This window comes from Channa argus, chromosome 12 (genome assembly GCF_033026475.1).
Source record: "Channa argus isolate prfri chromosome 12, Channa argus male v1.0, whole genome shotgun sequence".
Classification (NCBI taxonomy): domain Eukaryota; kingdom Metazoa; phylum Chordata; class Actinopteri; order Anabantiformes; family Channidae; genus Channa; species Channa argus.
In genome coordinates this window covers 20,605,001-20,624,568 of record NC_090208.1, presented here as the reverse complement: position 1 = coordinate 20,624,568, position 19,568 = coordinate 20,605,001, and the positions used below count along the sequence as shown (strand labels likewise).

At 38.7% G+C, this 19,568-nt stretch overlaps 1 protein-coding gene across 1 annotated transcript in view; it reads left to right on the top strand.

Moving 5' to 3' along the window:
- Positions 1-19,568, top strand: part of pcxb (pyruvate carboxylase b) — a 255,727-nt gene that overhangs the window by 181,648 nt on the left and 54,511 nt on the right. The window contains exons 13-15 of the mRNA XM_067525430.1: positions 13,411-13,555; positions 14,175-14,264; positions 19,510-19,568. The exon at positions 19,510-19,568 is cut by the window's right edge and continues 163 nt beyond it. Coding sequence (XP_067381531.1) covers positions 13,411-13,555; positions 14,175-14,264; positions 19,510-19,568 — 294 coding nt within the window. The remainder of the gene's footprint in view (positions 1-13,410; positions 13,556-14,174; positions 14,265-19,509) is intronic.

Sequence of the window (19,568 nt, the reverse complement as noted above, 5' to 3'; positions counted from 1 at the left end):
CAGCTAATTGTATTGTGCAGTTTACAGAGCTTGGATTTATGGCTCGTTGATTTACAATTAATCAAACATCCAGTCCTTTTGTCAGTAAGAGTGACCTTGCTGAATGAAATAACATGACCTACTGCTGGCTGATGGATGAAGCAAGTTCACCAGTGGGGAGAAAATCCTATTACTGACAAAGTTGCTGATTTACATATGAGGCTTGTGAATTATATTATCTTTTCAGAGAAATCACAAGCAACTAAAAATGTGTTAGGTTAGGTTCAAACATTTAGTGAGAACATTGCAGCGTGCACAGTTCAATCACGTTGCAGTTGATTGCACAGGGGAGAGACTTTTTCCCCCCTTTGCCTGAGAACTAAGCAGGGGAGATTGGCAAGATCTTCTTTAGTTCCTTCTGAGTAATTCTGCACTTAATCAGAAGGAGGGCAGACCTGCTCTGGTTCGGTCAGGCCAAATTAGCCCTCAAAGTGAAAACCGTTGCAGGGGACTCGGCCTACTGACCCAGGGCTGAACAACCCCATCAGACTTTTTTTTTTTAAATTTCGTTCACTAGTGAAGTCACTGTGGTTTCTCACCTCATATATAATATGAAATATTCATCTGGATGCACATTAGGGCATATCAGATATTAGATGAAAAATGTGCATCTTAAAGCTACAATACAGTGTACCCCTTTTAAAGATGTTAATATAGATAATCTCATTTTCTTATTTCAAGTTATCTTAATGAGAAGTACTGCGGAATTCGTTTGTGACAGAACATGAGCAGTACTGCAGACATTTGCTTCTAAAGGTTGTTGGGTGAAGCTCACCCCTCCAGCCAATCAAAGATGGTCAAACCCTGTGCATCCCATGTCAATGCAAAAGGGTTCCTTGCACATATCTGAGATGCCACAGGCTTTCACACAGTGATGAGGCGAGTGGACTAAAACTCATGCTACAGCTAACTTGATTTCCAACCGTTGCATATTGTAGCTTTAAATCAAAAGACAGAACTTTATCAATTGTAATTATATACTTGTGTGGATGTGAAGAGAGAGAACATGGGGAGATGTTTTAAATAATAGTTTTGTCTTGTAAAAATAAACAAATCGACCCTTTTGTAATGTGCTTATTTGGCTGGTTTGTCATCAAGTGTGGACAAATTATGAATGTGTATAAATGAGTCACATCGAGTTTGTGAGACACATTGGGTACATATAAGCAACACAAAAACAAATGGACTTATTGTGCATCCTTGCACGCAAATATGTCACACATAATCACCAACGTGTCAAATGCTTGCATTCTGTCTCTCTCGCACACACTTTTCCCACATGGGCACACATTGAACATACATTTTAGTGAGTTAATTTGCATCCACACACACACATTATTGAGGATAGACTCCCATACACAGATTGACATGATTGCATGATTGCACACATAAACACACCATAGTATTACACAAATCAGGACATGGCCAGCACACCCTGTAGTTAGACGCACACCACAAAAACCTAAATGGAAAACACACAGACACTCACTGTCTGGCTGCACTGTGATGTCAGGGGTAAATGGTGTGGAGGTTTAAATCGAAGGGCAGATCCCCCTCTATTTGTCTCAATCTAGGTGTAATGAGAGACAAGGACAGACACACAAAGTTAGACACATGCACACCACAGCCGCACAAGTCTATCTTCTAATTTTGCTCTTGGAACCCTTTGCATGTCGTTCTTTTTATTTATTTCCCCGACATCAGTAATAGTGTCTTCAAATAATTTCCCAGTTACTGCTACCAGGACTTTATACTAGCCATGGGCAGTCATCAATGGAGTACGAGAAAAACATGCCGGGCCTCATTTGTCTGTACTGCTTTAGGTGTAAAACCTTGACAAATACTCTGAGATGTACAGACACGGGGCAGAAATGACTTGAGGGATGCGGGATAAAAGAAAATTAAATATATAAGCCAATGTTTTTAAGAGTGAGTTGCATTTTGTGCTGGTGCAAGTTACAGTTGAAATGACAAAAGAAAATGGATAAAAGGGAGCTTAGTGTGTGGGGCTACACAAATGGGTCTGTACAGGAACTCAATGAGGTGTTAGAAAAAGGCTGTTAAGTGTTGAAATCCAGTACAAAGCCGGGAGGTGCAAATGAAAAGATTGCAAATGAGTTTGTTTCACTAGATATAAGCTGCAGTTTTTTTGACATTTGTTTTTGTTTGAAATGCAGGATGTTTGTGTGCGTTACAGAAAGAAATGATCAGATTATAACTAATAATGAGCCTATAGAACTGGTCCAATGATTCTTCTATGATGTCTCACATGTTGAATCGTTTGCATTGCAGAAGATAGTGCTATTAATACAGAATACATAACTAGTGGTATTTATCATTAATCAGCCATTTTTTGTTACAAATACAGTAGATCATCCTCGTGGGTGTTTGTTAGACAATTGCCACACAATTTATCTTGACTTTTTCTTTTTAACATTGTACAGCATGTACATAGATGATTCCCAAATGAAAGTTGCACCACTTAAAGCCCACAAAGTTTGTTTTTAGCCTAGAGTCCTCAAGACCTGAAGGAGCAGACTCGAGTTTCTCACCAGCTGACATCTTTGGCATCTGTCACCAGGCAGTTGGAGTGCCATGTGTTGCAAAAAGGCTATTAAAACTCCAATGGAAAGTCATAGTTGGACTAAGGTGTTTACATAAGTGAAATGCCCTTTAAAAACACAGCTTAAATTGCACAAAGCTTATTCTGTCTATGAGATTAGAACAAAACAAGAGCATGTTTATATTGGCTCAACCTCATTTAGCTCTAATCACATTATGGTTAAGTAAATGTATCTAATGGACGTTTCTCCCAGTAGGAACCTATGACTTGTTGAATCCGGGTGTAACATTGCTAAAAAGCTGCATTGACTTGCAAGTGTGCTATTGCCAGAGCCCTAGTGTTTCTCATGCTGGGTCATTGGCATGGTTTACTAGCACAAGTAAATGTAACAGGGTTTCATATGTGCTTTTCCAGCTGTTAAGGGTTATAAAGGTCTGTTACTTTGAGTGTCTGCTCCCAGACAGACATTTCAGCACTATGGTCAGCGCACTTGAGCTTAGGTATACACAGTTTCAAACACACGCACATGGAGTAGCAGCAGCAGTAGTAGGAGGAGGAGCAGGAACCCTAATCAAAGAGCATTAAAAACCAAATGTGAAAGCCTATAAATACTTACTAGAAAATTGCAGGCAACCATGATGAGGCTATAAAAGTATACCAATAAATAATGCATGATGTTCTGTGCTGAGAAAATCTAGACTGTTATAGTACATTCTGTAAATAAGAGGCAGATGTTAGTCATTTGGTGTTTTGGGCTCCCATCGGTTGGACTAGCATTAAAGGTATCATCCAGAACCATAGATGTTAGGCGAAGGATTAAATATGGTCTGGTTGGTTGTCAACATTTCTATTTTAGTTAGCATTTTAAAAAGGAGCCTAGCTATCCTACCTTACTATTTAGTAGTGTGAATACAAAGATGAATCCCCTTTTCGCAGTAGTCATCGATACAGAGAGCCCATTAATAGAGATGCATTTATTTGACAGAACAGGATATTGAGACTTAGCCCATTACCCTGCTGGTGCAGTAAATGGAGGCTGGTTGAATGATGTTTCATACCAAACCCATGGTGAACATGATGAGGGTGAGACACTCACAGTTGACACACACTTTACTTGGTTCCCTAATAAACAACATATAATTCAGTGAATCCTGTTTCGCATGGATTTGCTTTTTTCACATGTAGTAACCCTGAAGTAATTACAACATTTATTGTGGATGCTTGCTTAAATTTAATTTTAAAAAAAAGCTAACTAAGGGGAAAGATGCGAGCAGAGTCCGGTTTATTTCAGAACAGTCTATTAAAGTAGCATGACTTGTTACACTGTTGTTGTCATTTTTATTCACAACAGTTGTGTTGGTCACATAAGTTAAAAGTGACAGTCAACTTATGGAGGTGGTAAGGGAGGCTGAAAAAAATAGGGTCTTTGTAACCCAGTTAGTTTCCTGTTTCATACAAACGGTCAACATTGTAATTTTTGTCGATTGCTACTTTTTTAACCCAAATTTCCCTGAACCTAACCAAATCATGTTTTTGCCTATAACCTAACATTGTGCCTAATGAAGTTTTTGTGTTGAAAGCTGCAATGGCTTTGTACCTGCATAGTAAAAACATACCAGGCAAATATGGTACTCGATTTATTGCTAAACATTTCTAACCTTATTTTTAGATTACAGTCATGATGTTCAGTCAGATATTTGTATATCTTGTGTTAAGAAGACCCTATCCACCTTACTGTAGGAAAACATTTGTTCCTGACAGGCAATTTATTTTTAAGGCATGTAGAGCACATATTCAATTAGCCCGAACCTGACACAAGGGCTTTGAAATGGTACACTATATAGTTTTTATGTGTGTAGTTGGTACTTGATAATTACACATGTTGGTCAGAATGCAACTACAGTTTTTTTTAATAGAACTTAAGAACTTACAGGTCAAGGTTTCTTTTAACGAGTGCGGTTCCACCTGTAGGGTTGATATACTTTTGGTCCACCTCAACTGATTTCTCTATATTCTTCCCCAGACTATTTAAACCACATGACAATGGCCTTATGCTTAGAAACCAAAGAGTTTTTACATCCAATATCTCGGCCTCAGGATCTCTTTGAACTATGACTCGGGATCCAAAATGATGCATAGCCATTGTTTGAGACATAGCAGGTAGGAATAATTTGATAAGAAATGATTTTCTGTGTTATAATCCTCCAGTAAAATAAAAGAGGTTTAGGCTTAGGGCAGAAATGTTCATTACATTAATAGGTTTATGTGTCTTGTCATGGATCTTGGTTTAAGGTGATGGTTAATCATATCTAACATTAGTCTTTATATTAGGAACTACAGTAGCTTTACGTTTGAAAGTAAAATTAATAGTTTAAATGAAGCTTTGAAACAAATGATTATGACTCTCAGAGGAAATGAAAGCATTTTTTTTGTGATTTATCAGTAGTGAGTTTCATTTAGCTATAATCCATCCCTGGGTCTGCACGCACTGAGGTCTCACAGCAAGATTACGAAGTTCATGTTTCATTCCTGAGCTAAAAACATTTTCAAAAGCTTTAATCGACACAGGCATGCTGGGAGTTTGTTCATTATCAATACTCCAGTGACTCCTGTTGGCGAGTTAACATTCATAACCCATTAGTAAAACCTTCTGCTGAGCTGGTGGTAGTGGAGGAGATATTAAACTACACATCAACCACAAAATAAATCTCACGTTTGACAGGTGAGCAAGTAACCGCAGACGGAACGAGACACTACTTGAACTATTATAAGCTCTCCACTACCTGAAGCATTTGCTGACTGTAAAGTACAATGAAGAGTTTGGAGGCTGATGTGTGGCATTCTTCCTATTAAAAGATAATTTGGATTTTTGGTTCTCATTAAGTGTAGAAGTGATTAAACCAGTCTTATACCCAACAATTCTCAGGAGTATTGTATTCAAATTACTTTAAGTGTTACTAACATAACCTTCTTGTTTACTTTGGATGTTGTAGGTGCTCTGTTGTGCATAATTACAAGTAACAGGAGCTGTCCTTTAAAGTTAGTGGGCACCATTATTGTCTTTAGCAACCCAGTCTCCCAATGTGTATCTATTTATAGTGTTCGGAGATTAGTCTTTTCATATGTGAAGCAATGTCACCAGTAGAGCATCCACACTGTCTGGTAGTACAATATCAGTTTATGCTATACTTTTAGATCAGATAGACTCCAGTTCTGCTTTAGGGGGATGTTTGTGTGATAGAAGTAGTAATAGGGTTTATTGAGCTGGGATCCCTGTGAAAAACTATGCATTCCTAATGTGTTCCCCAGGCTCTAAAATGTTGAAGGATTCCCTGCTGTCTTGTGCTGTTTCAAAACTCTCAAAGGATCTATGGTTCAGTGGTTTGTATTTTTGAGGTGAGATGTTTGTTTTCACATATAATACCCCAACAATGGAGGATATTGCTGCATCATTTAAAAAAAAAAAAATAGTTTTAAAGATCAAGTCACGTGATTTTGAGTTCACGTGTTGAAAGGCAATGAAATACTTTTCCCGTTTTCCAAGTTACTAAGAGGAAGATGATGAAGTTCAAATATAATTACCACTGAAGACCAAGCACCTGCTAACATAGTCTGACGAGACACACTGTGAGTTTTGAGTACACCACGAGTCATTTAATGCGTCACAGGCCTACTGCTTAAGGATTCCCAGAATACCACTAAGTAGCAATCTCTTTTAATAAGCTTGTGTCTCAGGGTCCCTGAAAGAGTCTGAGAAGGTCTTTTTTAGCTAGTTCAGCAACCCATTTTTTTTGAGACAAGATGAGTCTGAGTCACAGAAAACACGTAAATGTATCTGTAGGTAGTAAAATAAACTTATCTCGCCGGTTATTGCTGGTTATCAAAATGTAGACCATACATTTAGTAATCATGTGTCTGTTATGCAGAAATTTACCCTTTTTTGTGTGTTTCCTCTTTATTGTGTCTCATTATCTCATTTCTGAGTTCAGCTTGTGAGTTCTTATTTTCCCTGGAGGACAGTGTGAACTTTAGCAACCACTGTAAATCAGCTGGCATTGACATGTGAGCCTTTCTAGTTCAGAGCACTTGAGAAAAACTGTCAGTCCCATTAATAAAGAAAAACAAACAAACAAAAAAACATTTACAGCTATGAAGCATTTTCCTTGTAGCCTCCTGTAAGGAGGGAAACTGACAAATCACCTTTTGGTTTTATAATAATTGTATGCTGCGTAATAGCTTAAAGTCAGATTGGTAAACCTACAGATAGATTAATTACTGTTGATGTTTTGAATCCTTTTTTCCTCCTACTGAACACTGTAATCATCCCACACATAACTTGTCAACAGTAGCCAACAGTTTGCTAGCTCTTGTATGTAGCCCCAGTAATGTCCTGTCTTTGATGTCAAGTTCAGCACCATGGCCAGTGCCAGCTCACAGGAAGGCAACTTGAAACATAGCTACCACAATAAGAGCATTCCCCTATTGCAGCATTGGAAACAGCTCAGCACAGTCTCTGTACGATATAGCTCAAAAAAGATTACCTCTTTTCTCTCCTCCTGTTCCTTTGCATATCTTTATTAAGTATATCAGAAATCAATAAGGGATCAAAGCTGGATTACATGTTCTTTGTTTCAAACCCCAGGTACACAGATGCATGCTGATACTTAACAAAGTAGCCTTAGCCGTTCTACTTATTTATCCATCTTTTGCAGACTTAATCATATCACATGAACTTCTTTATAAAAGAAATATTTCTAGCCACCATTCTATTGATGAAGATAGAAACAGCAGTGGCAGAAGTTATTACTGGAAAGATCACCAATCCGATTTATTATTATTTTTTTTTTTTAAATTTCATTTAAGAAAAAAGTCCCATCCAAGCACTGACTCTAGATTAATTTTTAGGCATAGCCATAATATGTTCATTCAGAAATCTCTTATCTTTATAGTGAGCCCTACACGCCGTGAGTGTGAGTGTGAGTGTGAGTGTGAGTGTGAGTGTGAGTGTGAGTGTGAGTGTGAGTGTGAGTGTGAGTGTGAGTGTGAGTGTGAGTGTGAGTGTGAGTGTGAGTGTGAGTGTGAGTGTGTGTGAGAGAGAGAGACTATTCAGAGTGTTGAAACCATTGTAGCTGTTCCTTGGCACTAAAAACATTTTCTGATTTATATTTTATGGCTACAAAGGCCAATGGTAATATTCAGTGGCTGGCACAGTGAGCAGTCGGTGGTTACTTTGAGCAAGAGGACAAGGGGTTTGAATTAGAGGACAAAGATGGTGTGCAAGGAATTAGGAATTAAGCCGTGAAATTGAATTTAAAAAAGAAATGGAGGAAGAAATGCGATCACAGTTGTTTGACACATCAGAACAGAGTGTGATGATCAGTGCTGTTGCCTTGACATATTACATTGCAGTCACTTAAAGATAAAGATGCAAAGACAAGAGTGTAAACACACACACAAACCAATCAGTGGACTGCAGGAAAGTCATTAGCAGCTAACCGAGACCAAAGCATCACAGCAGCACTTTGTGGTGTTGTTCTATACGTGTTTCATTGTGTGCATGTTGGGCAATGTGTGTTGTGTGTTATATCCTAAGCCCTGGGTTCCTGGGAGTCTTGCTTCATAAATGTTTGCCTGAGTTTGTATACATTTGCTAGGGTTCTGCCTTTGGGTTTCTTTAAAAGGCAGAGGTGTGTGTGTTTATTTTTGGCATGACTTGTCTGCTTGAGTAAATTTGTAGCCAATATGAGTGTGAGACATCCCCTACATGTCTATGCGAGTGTGTGTACATAGGCTCCTCAGGCTTTGTGTGTGCGTTGATCTTGTTTATGTGTCCGGGCCAGCGGTTAAGGCGTGACGGATGGGGATAGGGAAGACAGAGGAGAAAAGGAAAGGAAAAGATGAATGACCTGACAGCTCCCCTATTCAACTCCTAATCACTGAGGGAGCATAGAGGCTGTGTGTGACAGAGTGTTTGTGTTGGGGTAAGACAGAGATCATTGTGAGTGTAATGCTTGCATGATTCGAAATCCAAAATTCAAACTCAATCTGCACCTGTTCTCTCTTTGACTTTTGTATCTAGTTGTGCTTAAAGCACCTCTACAGTAGCCTCATAAAATAAAACTTGCAGAACAGTGTCTCTTGCTTTAGGCTATATAAACCGGCAAACATAAAGTATTTGCAAGTGGTGATCACTAGAAAATGCTAAGCAGCATGATATATTGAGACAGAAGGGGGATCAGTGCTGAAGGCTGAGGTCTTTCAGAGAGGTTTCCACAGTCCAAAGAGATGCAGATTAGGTTAATGGGGGTGGCCTGTAGGTGTGAATGACTGCGTTCACAAGCACTTAGGTAATTGGGGAACTCTGAGGAATCTGCTTTCTCAGGTAATCATGCAATAACTTTTTCGTGCACTTAAGCTTGTTAATAGAAATCTGCATATACATATTTGCATGACCTTAGGCAGACTTTGTTTTAAAAGAAAGAGGCGCCCCATTAATAATCTCTCCTTTTGTTCATTCATTCTTTCACTCGGCAGCGTATTCCTGTCTGCAGCCTTTTGTCATGCACATGCTTAGTTGGAAAGAACAGATTAGAAACTTGGTTATGTCTATACATGGCAAAGAAATCTGCATTCTCTTACAGAACTCTGGGGAAAGCAGGTTTCCCTAATCCTAACCCTGATTTCATAAACCAGCTTTTCCATTTACATGACAGTTAAAAAATCAGCTTTACAGAGAGAGTCTACTTTAATCTAGTTACTTAAGTCCTTGTAAACGCATCCAATTTGAGTTGTCTCTACACTAGATGTTGCATGTATGCTTTATTTCCTGATGTTTTACCCTGCCTCTTACCTAGTCTCAGATGGGATTATTTCTAGCCCCCTTGCAAGCCTGTAACAAACAAGTGGGCATCACTAATGAAATGGAAATGTCAGTGTGTCCAGATGTTTTTCATGAGAGGGCTGTAGACCATTTAACTGTGCTATGAATAGACCAGCTTTATTTACAGGGGAGTGTTTTAAGGGTGTATTGTCCAAGAACTATTTAATGTATAGCCAGTAAGAACCAGGAGGCAAACCACTGATTCTGTAGACAACTGCTTTACCAACTAAACCACAGCTGCCTTCTGGTGTGAAACGGGCACAAAATAAATTAATTCAACAAACTGGTGGTGTTCTCCCTGTTTTCCTTGTCCACCTTGTCCTCACATTGAGAGTGGCATGAGTAAAGTGGATTGCACAACAAAGTGGTGTACTCCAGATTAGTTGCAGTGAAGGGAGCTGACTTCAGGCTTGCATATGAAACACAGCAGGGTTTTAAATCAGCTTTGTCCAAGCAAAAGGAAAAGTGATAAAGGTGCAGTAGTGTTATTCAATAAAACTGGACAAACTGTTTCATATGGATCCCTCCTTCAGATTACAATATGTTTGCAGTCAAATGCACTCACCAGTGTTTTTGTTTTACATTAGAAAAATTCTCCCAAAATAAAAAAGCATAGTCTACTACGATAGAAGTGTCAACCTTCAGAGCAGCTCCTAACATGGGGGGAATTTTCATGTCTTTGCTACTTCAAAGTTGTCAAATATTTCTTGAAATATCTGCCCTAGTTGAGCAGACAATCTCCCAGAGTTACAAGTGTGAAACCAAACTCCGGACATGTTTACTTTACCCCTAAAGGTAATAAAGAAGTCAAAGGCCTGTGGATGTTCGTGTTGGCAATCTGAAAATCATTTGGGAGCAGAAGCCACAATCATTACTGTCAGGAACCCGTGCGTGCATGTGTGTGTTTGGGATGCTGTGCACATAGCTCTGAGAGCTGTAGCCAAGCAGTTGTTACAGGGCATCCAAATCAGGGAAGGGCCTCTATCGTGTGTGTGTGTGTGTGTGCACGATATTACTGAGAGTAGAATAAAAAGAGAAGAAGAGATGCCGAGGAGTGAGAGGAGAAAGTGTGTCTGTGTGTATGTTGGGAGGGGGGTACTTTTCACATCATTACGGAAACACAGAGAGCGAGTGCGCGCGTATGGTAGCCACAGGCTTACACAGCAGCCTGATAATGAACACATTGATCTGGTACAGCAGAGAGGAAAAGGAAAACCTCTGTGTATTAATGCTGCCTGTATCTTCCCTCTGATTATTTGAGTCTTTCATTAATAATGTCTGTGTTATTTGTCACTCATTCCATCTCTGTCCTTCTCCATATTTTCCATTTTTTATGAAGTTTTGTTTACACGTAGAAATTTTAGATCAAGATGACATCAAACATAGGAAAATTAGGAACATTTTCAAACTTGTGCTATTGAAACCTCAAAATAGTCCAAGGTCAAAAAACTCCTCCAGAAAACAAACACAAATTATAACATTTTACTCTTTCACGTACACATTTTTCTTTTCAACCTTTGACCTTGTATTTTTGGTACTTTCTGGTGTAGTGCAGAAAATATTTGCTGTCAGTAGAATCTCCCTCCTGGATACAAAGGAAATACTTCTTACTCAGGTGGCGTTGTACATTGAAATATAAACCATCAGTTTTGTTACCAGCCCTCAATCTCTGCTTCAATCTGTTCTGCCACACTGCACAGCACATCAGATAGGTACCATTGTGAAAATATGAGAATGTTCCAAAACTTAATCAAACAGAAAATTTGGAAATTTTCTGTTTGGTCAGATAACTCAAAAACTTAATATCTCTGCACTGCTACTGGAGCAGTTCCATTAATCAGTTTTCTCTCCACAATAACCCATTTTTGAAAATATCTCTAGGGGAAAAAAGAAAAAGATGCATACTGTACCTTTTTAAAGGATTAGGTTAAACATTTTTGTAAATATTCTAATTACCTTTCTTGCCAAGGGTTGAGATAAGATGGATCCTACTCATGGCTGAATGATAAATATGATGCCACCTCCAAAAGATCTGATCTCTCTCACATTACTTCTGTTCATTAGTGAACTTTAGCGAGAAAAACTGCCTAATGAAATGTGAGACATATTCTTTACCCTACAAGTGCGTTTATGGTGTAGGAATAATAACAAAGGTTTTTAATCACATTCATTTACACTAACATGCATTGCCAGTCTGCATTTGGCTGTCCTTGATTATGATCCAATAAAAATGTCCAATAAAACAATATCCATACAACAATACCCATATAACAATATCTATCCGCTTATTTTTCTCAGGTATGCAAGTATGCAATTTATATTCTAATGCAGTTGTAATGGTAATCACTAAGGGAACAGCGGATAATGCCCACATGTTTCGAAATCTTATTTCCTTTATACAAATCAGCAGAAGTCAGTGTTGTAGCCCAAGGATTGGCAGTGTAGCACATCCATGGGAATCATTGGCTCTCTCCTTTTCTCTCCAGTCCAGTTCTCCTTTGTAGAGCAGGGATCCTGAGTATCATTTTGTGTGTGCATGTGTACCTTTGAAAATTAAATCCGCTCTTCCCTCAGTGGGAATGTGAATGTGTGGAAAGACAATCTCAAAGTTTCTCAGTTACCCTTTTCCACCGGTAACGGACACGTATATTGATATGTATAATATATTTCAGCCCCTGCTTTGTACACATCATTTTGGTGAGCAGCATGTCCTTTAATCACCTGATCACATTGATCTTCCCACTAAATCTGTCTTTCTCTGATAATCTGGCTGTGTCTGAGTGGTTTGTTTTTTGCCCAGCTACCTGCTGCTAATTATGGGAATTTGAAGTAATTGTGTTGAACCATTTATTCAAAGTCACTCTGGGTTTAACTGTCAACTAAATGCCCAATGTGTGGTTCTTAATTCTGTCTGTGGGTTGTGTTTGTGTGTAGATATACTTAAAAGGATTTTGTGTTATGCATTGTGGGGTTTCGCCCTTAGTTCTGAGGTCTGGTTGTGTGTATTTGTAAATTATGGCAATCCTTGGTTGGTGGGTCATAAGAGGCAGGGCTTTTCTTCTTTAAAATGCCACTTAACACTCAGTACATTTGACTTGAGAAATAATCTTTTCACACAGTTGACATTTCTTCACTCTCAACTTTCCCTTGGGGACCGTAAATGCGTCTGAATCTTCTTCAAGAACATATTAACACAGCGTCATTTCTCTTTCCTTCCAGCGTACATTCCCTTTCTACCCTTCTAATCTCTCTCCCCCTTTCTCCCTCTGTCAGTGTCTCTCCTCATTTACTCCCCCTTTTCTCTTTTTCTGCCTTCTACAACAATTCAAAGTGAACTACCCGCGTTAAGATAGGCTTACATGAGTGGGATAAAGTCAAACAACAAATCAAGTAATGAAATTAACTACAACAATTACATCTCTTCTCTTATCTTTTTCCCTCTCTGTTAATTTGGAGAGCTTAATTGGCATGATCATACTTTTGAGTGAAAACAAATGACAACAAAATAGAAACGGAATGTAATTACTTTTAACAGTTGACTTTCTCCCTCTGCTCAGAGTTTGTGTGTGTCTGCTGCAGCTGAGATTGCGCTGTGTTGAGCTTGCTGCTATTTTAATGTGGTTTCTGTGATGCCACCAATTTAGTGTTTACCAGTGTGTAGGTGTGCTTTGTGTGCACTTTCACAAATGTCTAACACCTAGCTCTTAAATGTTTTCTTCAAACAAACTGCGGTCTTTTCTTTAAAGTAATTAATTTTTTCTTATACAACAAGAGCAAAGCGATTGCTGTGTTGACTCTCTAGTTTCTCTTTACAAAATGTGTTGTTTTTTCAGTTTATATTTGCTTTAGTTTAAGCAATAGATTTTTCAGAAACAGTCAAATGCTTTAAAAAGATAACGAAAAAGGCCTTTACTCTGTTTGTCTCCAGACCAACATCCCATTCCTCCAGAATGTTCTGTCCAACCACCAGTTCCTCCACTCCACCGTGGACACTCAGTTCATCGATGAGAATCAGGAACTCTTCAACCTCAAACCCACTCAGAACCGAGCCCAGAAACTACTGCACTACTTGGGTCAGTACACATTATGTGTATATACACACACACACACACACACACACACACACACACACACACACACACACACACACACACACACACACACACACACACACACACACACACACACACTCACACTCAAAAGTAACCAGGAATTAATAATTTTATACTAATTTCCTAATCACAAGCTGTGACATTTACAGCATGGTTTCTGAATAACACACGTTCAACATTATGTTCAGTTATCCCATCACTTGTTTCTTTGCCTTTAGTAACACTTTGCATGCAGTACTTGAGCTGACAACGGCAACTTCAGTACATGAAAATATAGCATATGATTAGTCGAATACCAACCTTTTTACTAGAAAATGTGTTATGTAAAAAAGTGTGCTGAACAAGTGTGCATATTATTTTTCAAAAATTCAAACTGAGCCTCATTTAGTAAAACCAGTGTAGAACAACAAGCCTGACTACAAGCCTTAGGTCAAAGCAGAGAGCGCAATGCTGTGCAATCAATAAACTGTCGCACTGTTCCAACTACAACTACTGTTTTTCCTGCCTTCACAGTTGGTTACATAAGTTACTGAGTGCATCTGAATTTAATGAATAACTGTATTTTTATACTCCTGTGCAGGTCATGTGATGGTAAATGGACCAACCACACCCATCCCAGTCAAAGCTAAACCCTCCTCCATAGATCCTGTTGTTCCTTCTGTCACCATGGGTATGTCACCTAAAAGCAGTTCAGCCTTTCACACTTCACACTGTATCTCACATTATTCTGCTAACCGTGTCGCAAGTTACAGTAGAAGCAGTTTATTTAGAGGCGTCAATAAAACCAGGATTTGATAACTTACTATATAAATACAGTAAAAAAAAAGAGAACACTAGAAGATGCAGTCTGTTACCATATCTCAGTGCATTTGTATTGCATTTATTATATTTGAAATAACTTAGCAAGGCACTGCCACTGCAAAGGTTAGAAGATTCATTTCTCCAGGGGCACAGACACTGAAAATGTAAACTCTTGTGGTTCTATAGGGCACTTTGGATAAGAGCATCCACAGAATGACAAATGGACTGTCGAAAAGTCTGATAGCTGTAGGCAGGAAGGCCTTCTTAAATGGCTCAGTTTAGCACTCGGGGAGGAAAAGGGTTTTTGCCCAGAGTGCTCTGCTGAGCTGTGAGTGCAGCAGTGAGAGACTGTAGCTCATTGTTTGTGGAGAAGTTCTCCACTTCTCACCCTGCTCTGCGCCAGCACCCCTGGAGTCTCGCAGGAAAGGCCAGCGGCCAAGCTGGACTCTTTGGTGGAGCCACTTATGGTCTGTGGAGTTGAGTTGTGTGTGTCTTTGTCTGCAAGTGTGTGCGTGTATCTATTTATTTATTTATTTTTTTCTCCACACAAACTCATGCCTCGGTGAATTTTTAAAGGTTAAGTTAAGGCTGGAATATTAATGAAACATTTATTTAGTAATAACAATTAGTGATAGATGTGGTCAGTTTTACTATTATCTAGATGTAAAGAAGCATAAAAATACATAGAAAATTATTTATTTATTTAACTTGATTACATGCCATGTCTCTAGGTCCTTTTGCAGTCGTGCACTTCCCTTAGCTTCCTGTTTTGTTTTGTTTTTTGTTGTTGTTGTTTTTTTAGTTGTTGATTAGTGGTGCAAACTGGCATAAATGAACGCAGCTACCCCTTTTGACAGCAACGAAATAGTCAGCTGTGTCAATCTGACATGTTTATCAGCACCCTGTTCTGCCTCAGCACATACCGCAGCGTGGCCAGTAAACATGAATTTATAACAGAATAATGTGAATATGAATCATAATCAGGCATAACTAATCACATCTGACACCTTAAAACTGTGCACAGAATGTAATAGAATAGGACAGAATAATGAGCTGTGCATGTCTCTGTCTCCATGTGAGTGAATGTTTCTCTGTTCTTAGCCACGACTTATGCAAATTTCGTAGCTCTCATTGCCCACCTCACTTGTTAAATGATGGCAAACACACATACACAAATACACTAGAAAATCACCCACATGCAGTTTGCACAAACTGTGGATGTGTTCTATAGACAGACGCCCTCTGTGTACCTGCCCCTCTTACCTACTGTAAACAGCTGATGAGGTAGTTTTATGCAGCGTAGGCATGCACAGAGGCATACCTAAAGCCTAGTAATGAGATTTGTAATGTGCTTATATCCTTTCTTTCTTTCAACGGAGGGATTGAGAGAAGGGAGGGATTAAGCCTGTATTTTCACACACTGTGGAGGTAGGGATGGAGGGAGGGACATTGCCATGGAGGGAAAAAAAAGGTTATAAAAGGAGAACAGAGAGGGTTTGCACAGTGCATAATCCTTATGTGTAGAGAAAAGTGTCAGGTGGCCATAGTGGCAGACAGGGAGATATGAAAATATGAATGGATTGATTGATGGATGGATCACCATGTGCTACCCCCAGAAAGTGAGGGACGACGGCTCCTGAAATGCAGGGGGGAAGGGTCCTGTCCGAACCTGTTGAGTACTCAAAGGCCATTATTTTCTAATTAGGATTTGTAGTCTGAAACATTCCCTCTGAAGGCTGATTGCAGGTGGTTCATCGATGGTGTACAAGTACACCTTGTTCCAATTATTATCTGAATGTATTTAAGGGAGGACTTCTAAAGGTTAATCACCAGATGTCTCAGTGCTAGCTTTAGGAAGAGTGACTAATAAAATGACTACATTCCTCCTCCTAGTTGTGCACTATGTTATCACTGTTGGCATTAAAGTAGAGCAGTGGGTGGTAGTACAGTATACAACATCTGTGCAGAATTTCTTGGTGTGTTGCTAAAATTACTTTTTCAAAATAAGCACACCTAGACATATTTTTTTTTTCTCTACTGTTTCTACTTTTGGATTCTTTCTTTATCCATCTTCAAACAGAACAGGCCGCTCTGCCAGCTTTACTTTACTTTTTGTTTAGGCCCAAAACACATTTTAAGGTTGATTTAAAGGAAGCCATAAAGAGTCTTAAATTTAGCTTTCTGAAACCTTAAGATACAATGGAATCTTCTAGGTGTATGCAGCAAAGTCACTTTTCTTTGTTGTTTCTCTAAAACATTTCTTTCAGTTGTTGGTTTCAAAATCCGAGTGGTAGGGGATTTTTATTATTTTGTACTGCCAGTCAAAGATTTTCAGCAGGGTGCATTTTAAATGCTTCAAAATGAAAACATTATTTAATGCAAATTTATTGTAAAACCTTGTTTTAACCTTGTAATATGAGAAAATATGCTTTGTGACTTTTATAATTGGTCCAATTGGAGTTTGCACCTGCAAAAGAGAAGCTGTACATGTGTGCTGCAAGTCATGCTGACACTTCTACCTGCTTTTCACCTGTTCAAGCTTAATTCATTGACTGTTCCCACACTCCTGACTTTATAAAAGCACCAATTAGCAGCTCCACCAGCATCTGGCAATTGAAAGGATGTCTTAACACAAAGATAAGGGACATTCAACCATCCTATTGGGAGGCAGATGTCAGCTCAGGACAGTGAAAAATCTAACTTATTACTCTGAGATTGTCACCCACACAAGTTGCAAATAAAGAAACACTGTAGCTCACTGTAATCATAAAACAGCTGCAGTGTGAAGAGAGGACCAGACGGGTGAAAAATGTCAAGGGAACAGATATGAAATGACATCAGCCTGGGAGACAGAAAAGTCAAGTGAGGGCAAAGCAGCTAGAGGAGTGGGAGTGAGGAGTTTTCAATGCAAAGGAATAAGGGGGTAGGTTTTTATTGTTATGTTTATAAGGGCAAGTAGGTCAGTTGTGAAGCCCAGCAACCACATTACTTTTGTGTAGGGAATATTTAAGTAATTGAAGTTCAGGTACATATGCCCCATTTCCTCTAATGTTGTGCTGAGGTATACATGGCATAACCAATATGAGTTGTAAAAACATAGAAAGCAAGGTATTATGACAGTAAGTGAAACATGGAATTAGAGGTTTGAGTATAAATCTTTTTTTTTTAAATAGTGTGTGTGTGTGTGTTCGTTGCTTTTCACATTCCACTGTATTCTCAGATCTCAGTAAGTTTCAAGTGTCTGTATCTATTTGCTTTGATGTGATTTAGTCTGTGTTTGGTGCTAAGATCATGGTGTGTCTGTTTGCATGTGTGGACAAATGTATCTACATCTGTGTGTGTCTCTTTGTTCATTTGGCTCATGCTGGCCTGAGACAATTATAGCAAAGATCATTTGTTTTCAGGGATGGGCTGCAAAAATAAAAGGTCAAGCAAATTTTCAGGTATGCAGTGGAAAAAGGAGGATGGAGAAGAGAATGTGAGGGATGTAGAGTTAGAGGACAACTAAGCAGACAGATAGTACCTCATTAACTAGTCTAATTGATTGATGAGTGTACTCACTGCACCAAAAATAGAAACCAGTTCTGATTCCAATATTTTAGTGCCTCTGGTCATGCTAGTGTTTAATTGCAAAAATAAGGCTGAGGATAGGAAAGACAGTTAAAGCACTGCTCACAAAGCCTGGTCTTTGCAACATTTAACGTGTGTGTTTTGAGGTGGTAGTGCCAGTAATTTTTTTTGGGCAATTCGACAGTGGTTTTTATTCCTACATGTGGACACTTTTAGCAGTGCATTTTGCCGTGGTCTACGACATTATAGATTTCTAGGTTAACCAGAAACGGTGTCCAACAGTTCTAATCCTGGCTTCCTCAAGGAGTGGAAGCAGCACCTTGTGTTTTACCTTTTAGTTTATATTTATCCTTGAGCTTGAAATCCTTCAACAGCTATTGGATGCATTGCCAATAAACCTGGTAGAATTCATGTCCCTCTAGCCTCGGACTTCATGTCTGCTAGATATATAGCCATAGTTTTGGAATAGTTATGTCATACATAATACGAAAATATATAAACATCTATATGCCAATGAACATAGTTTAAAACTGTAGAAATGTTATTTTATTGTAAACCAATCCGTCTTCACACTTTTGCATAAACAATATAAATATATGCCAAATTCAGGTTAACAGCAACTGTACAGCTCTCTGATTGATAGTGGTTCACAGATTTATTTATTTCTTGGTATGGCTGAGAGATTAAAAGATATGTGGAGAGTTGTATAGTATCCATCCTGGAACCAGTTCACCTTCTGCTGGCAACTATATCAGCCTCAGTCACATGGACCTCTTGGATCTCTTGTTTCATTAAACAGTAGCTTCTTACTTTTTATAGCAAACCATGAGTCACTGTCAAGCAGCAGCAATCCATTTCAAGTTGGTGGGTGGTGTGTCTTTTAAGCTGACTGCTGAGCTTATATTTCTGTATTCTTTGATACTTTGTCTGTCTCGGCCGATTGAAATGGAACTAAATGGTGTCCACCTCCTTAGCAGAAGTTATGAAAACCGCTCAATAACTTTAGATAGACGCCTGTATAAATACCATAGGTTTACATGCTCACCTCGTTTTTCTTGGTGTTAATCTTTTTATCTTGCCAGACATATAAGCAGCATCCAAAGTTAATACACTGCTTAAAATTGGCTAAACACAGTACTCTTAAGTCATACATGCAATTTCAGGTCCACAGTTTGTATTTACAGTTTTTTTTCCTATGCTAATATCAATCCATTTTAAGCAAATATATTAACTAATTACTAATTCCCCTTCGATTGAATGTATAATTCTTGAGGTTCACATATTTTGGCAAACAAATATTCTAGATGAGATGATTTCCCACAGTAAATAAATGAATGTCCTGGTTTATATGCTTTAGATTAACTTTAAATTCACTTAGGGTCTCTGTGGAAATATATCATATTTATGTAGAAATAGGGAAAACGTTAAAGGGTTTTTAAATTAATACTGTATTGGTACAAAACTGTTTCACTTTTGTGAGTCCTGTGTTGTTGTTCACATTAACTTTCTCCTGTTTTGTATCTTTCTTCTTCCTTCACTTATAGGCGACCCTCCGGTAGGTTTTCGTGACATCTTGCTGCGTGATGGTCCTGAGGGATTTGCC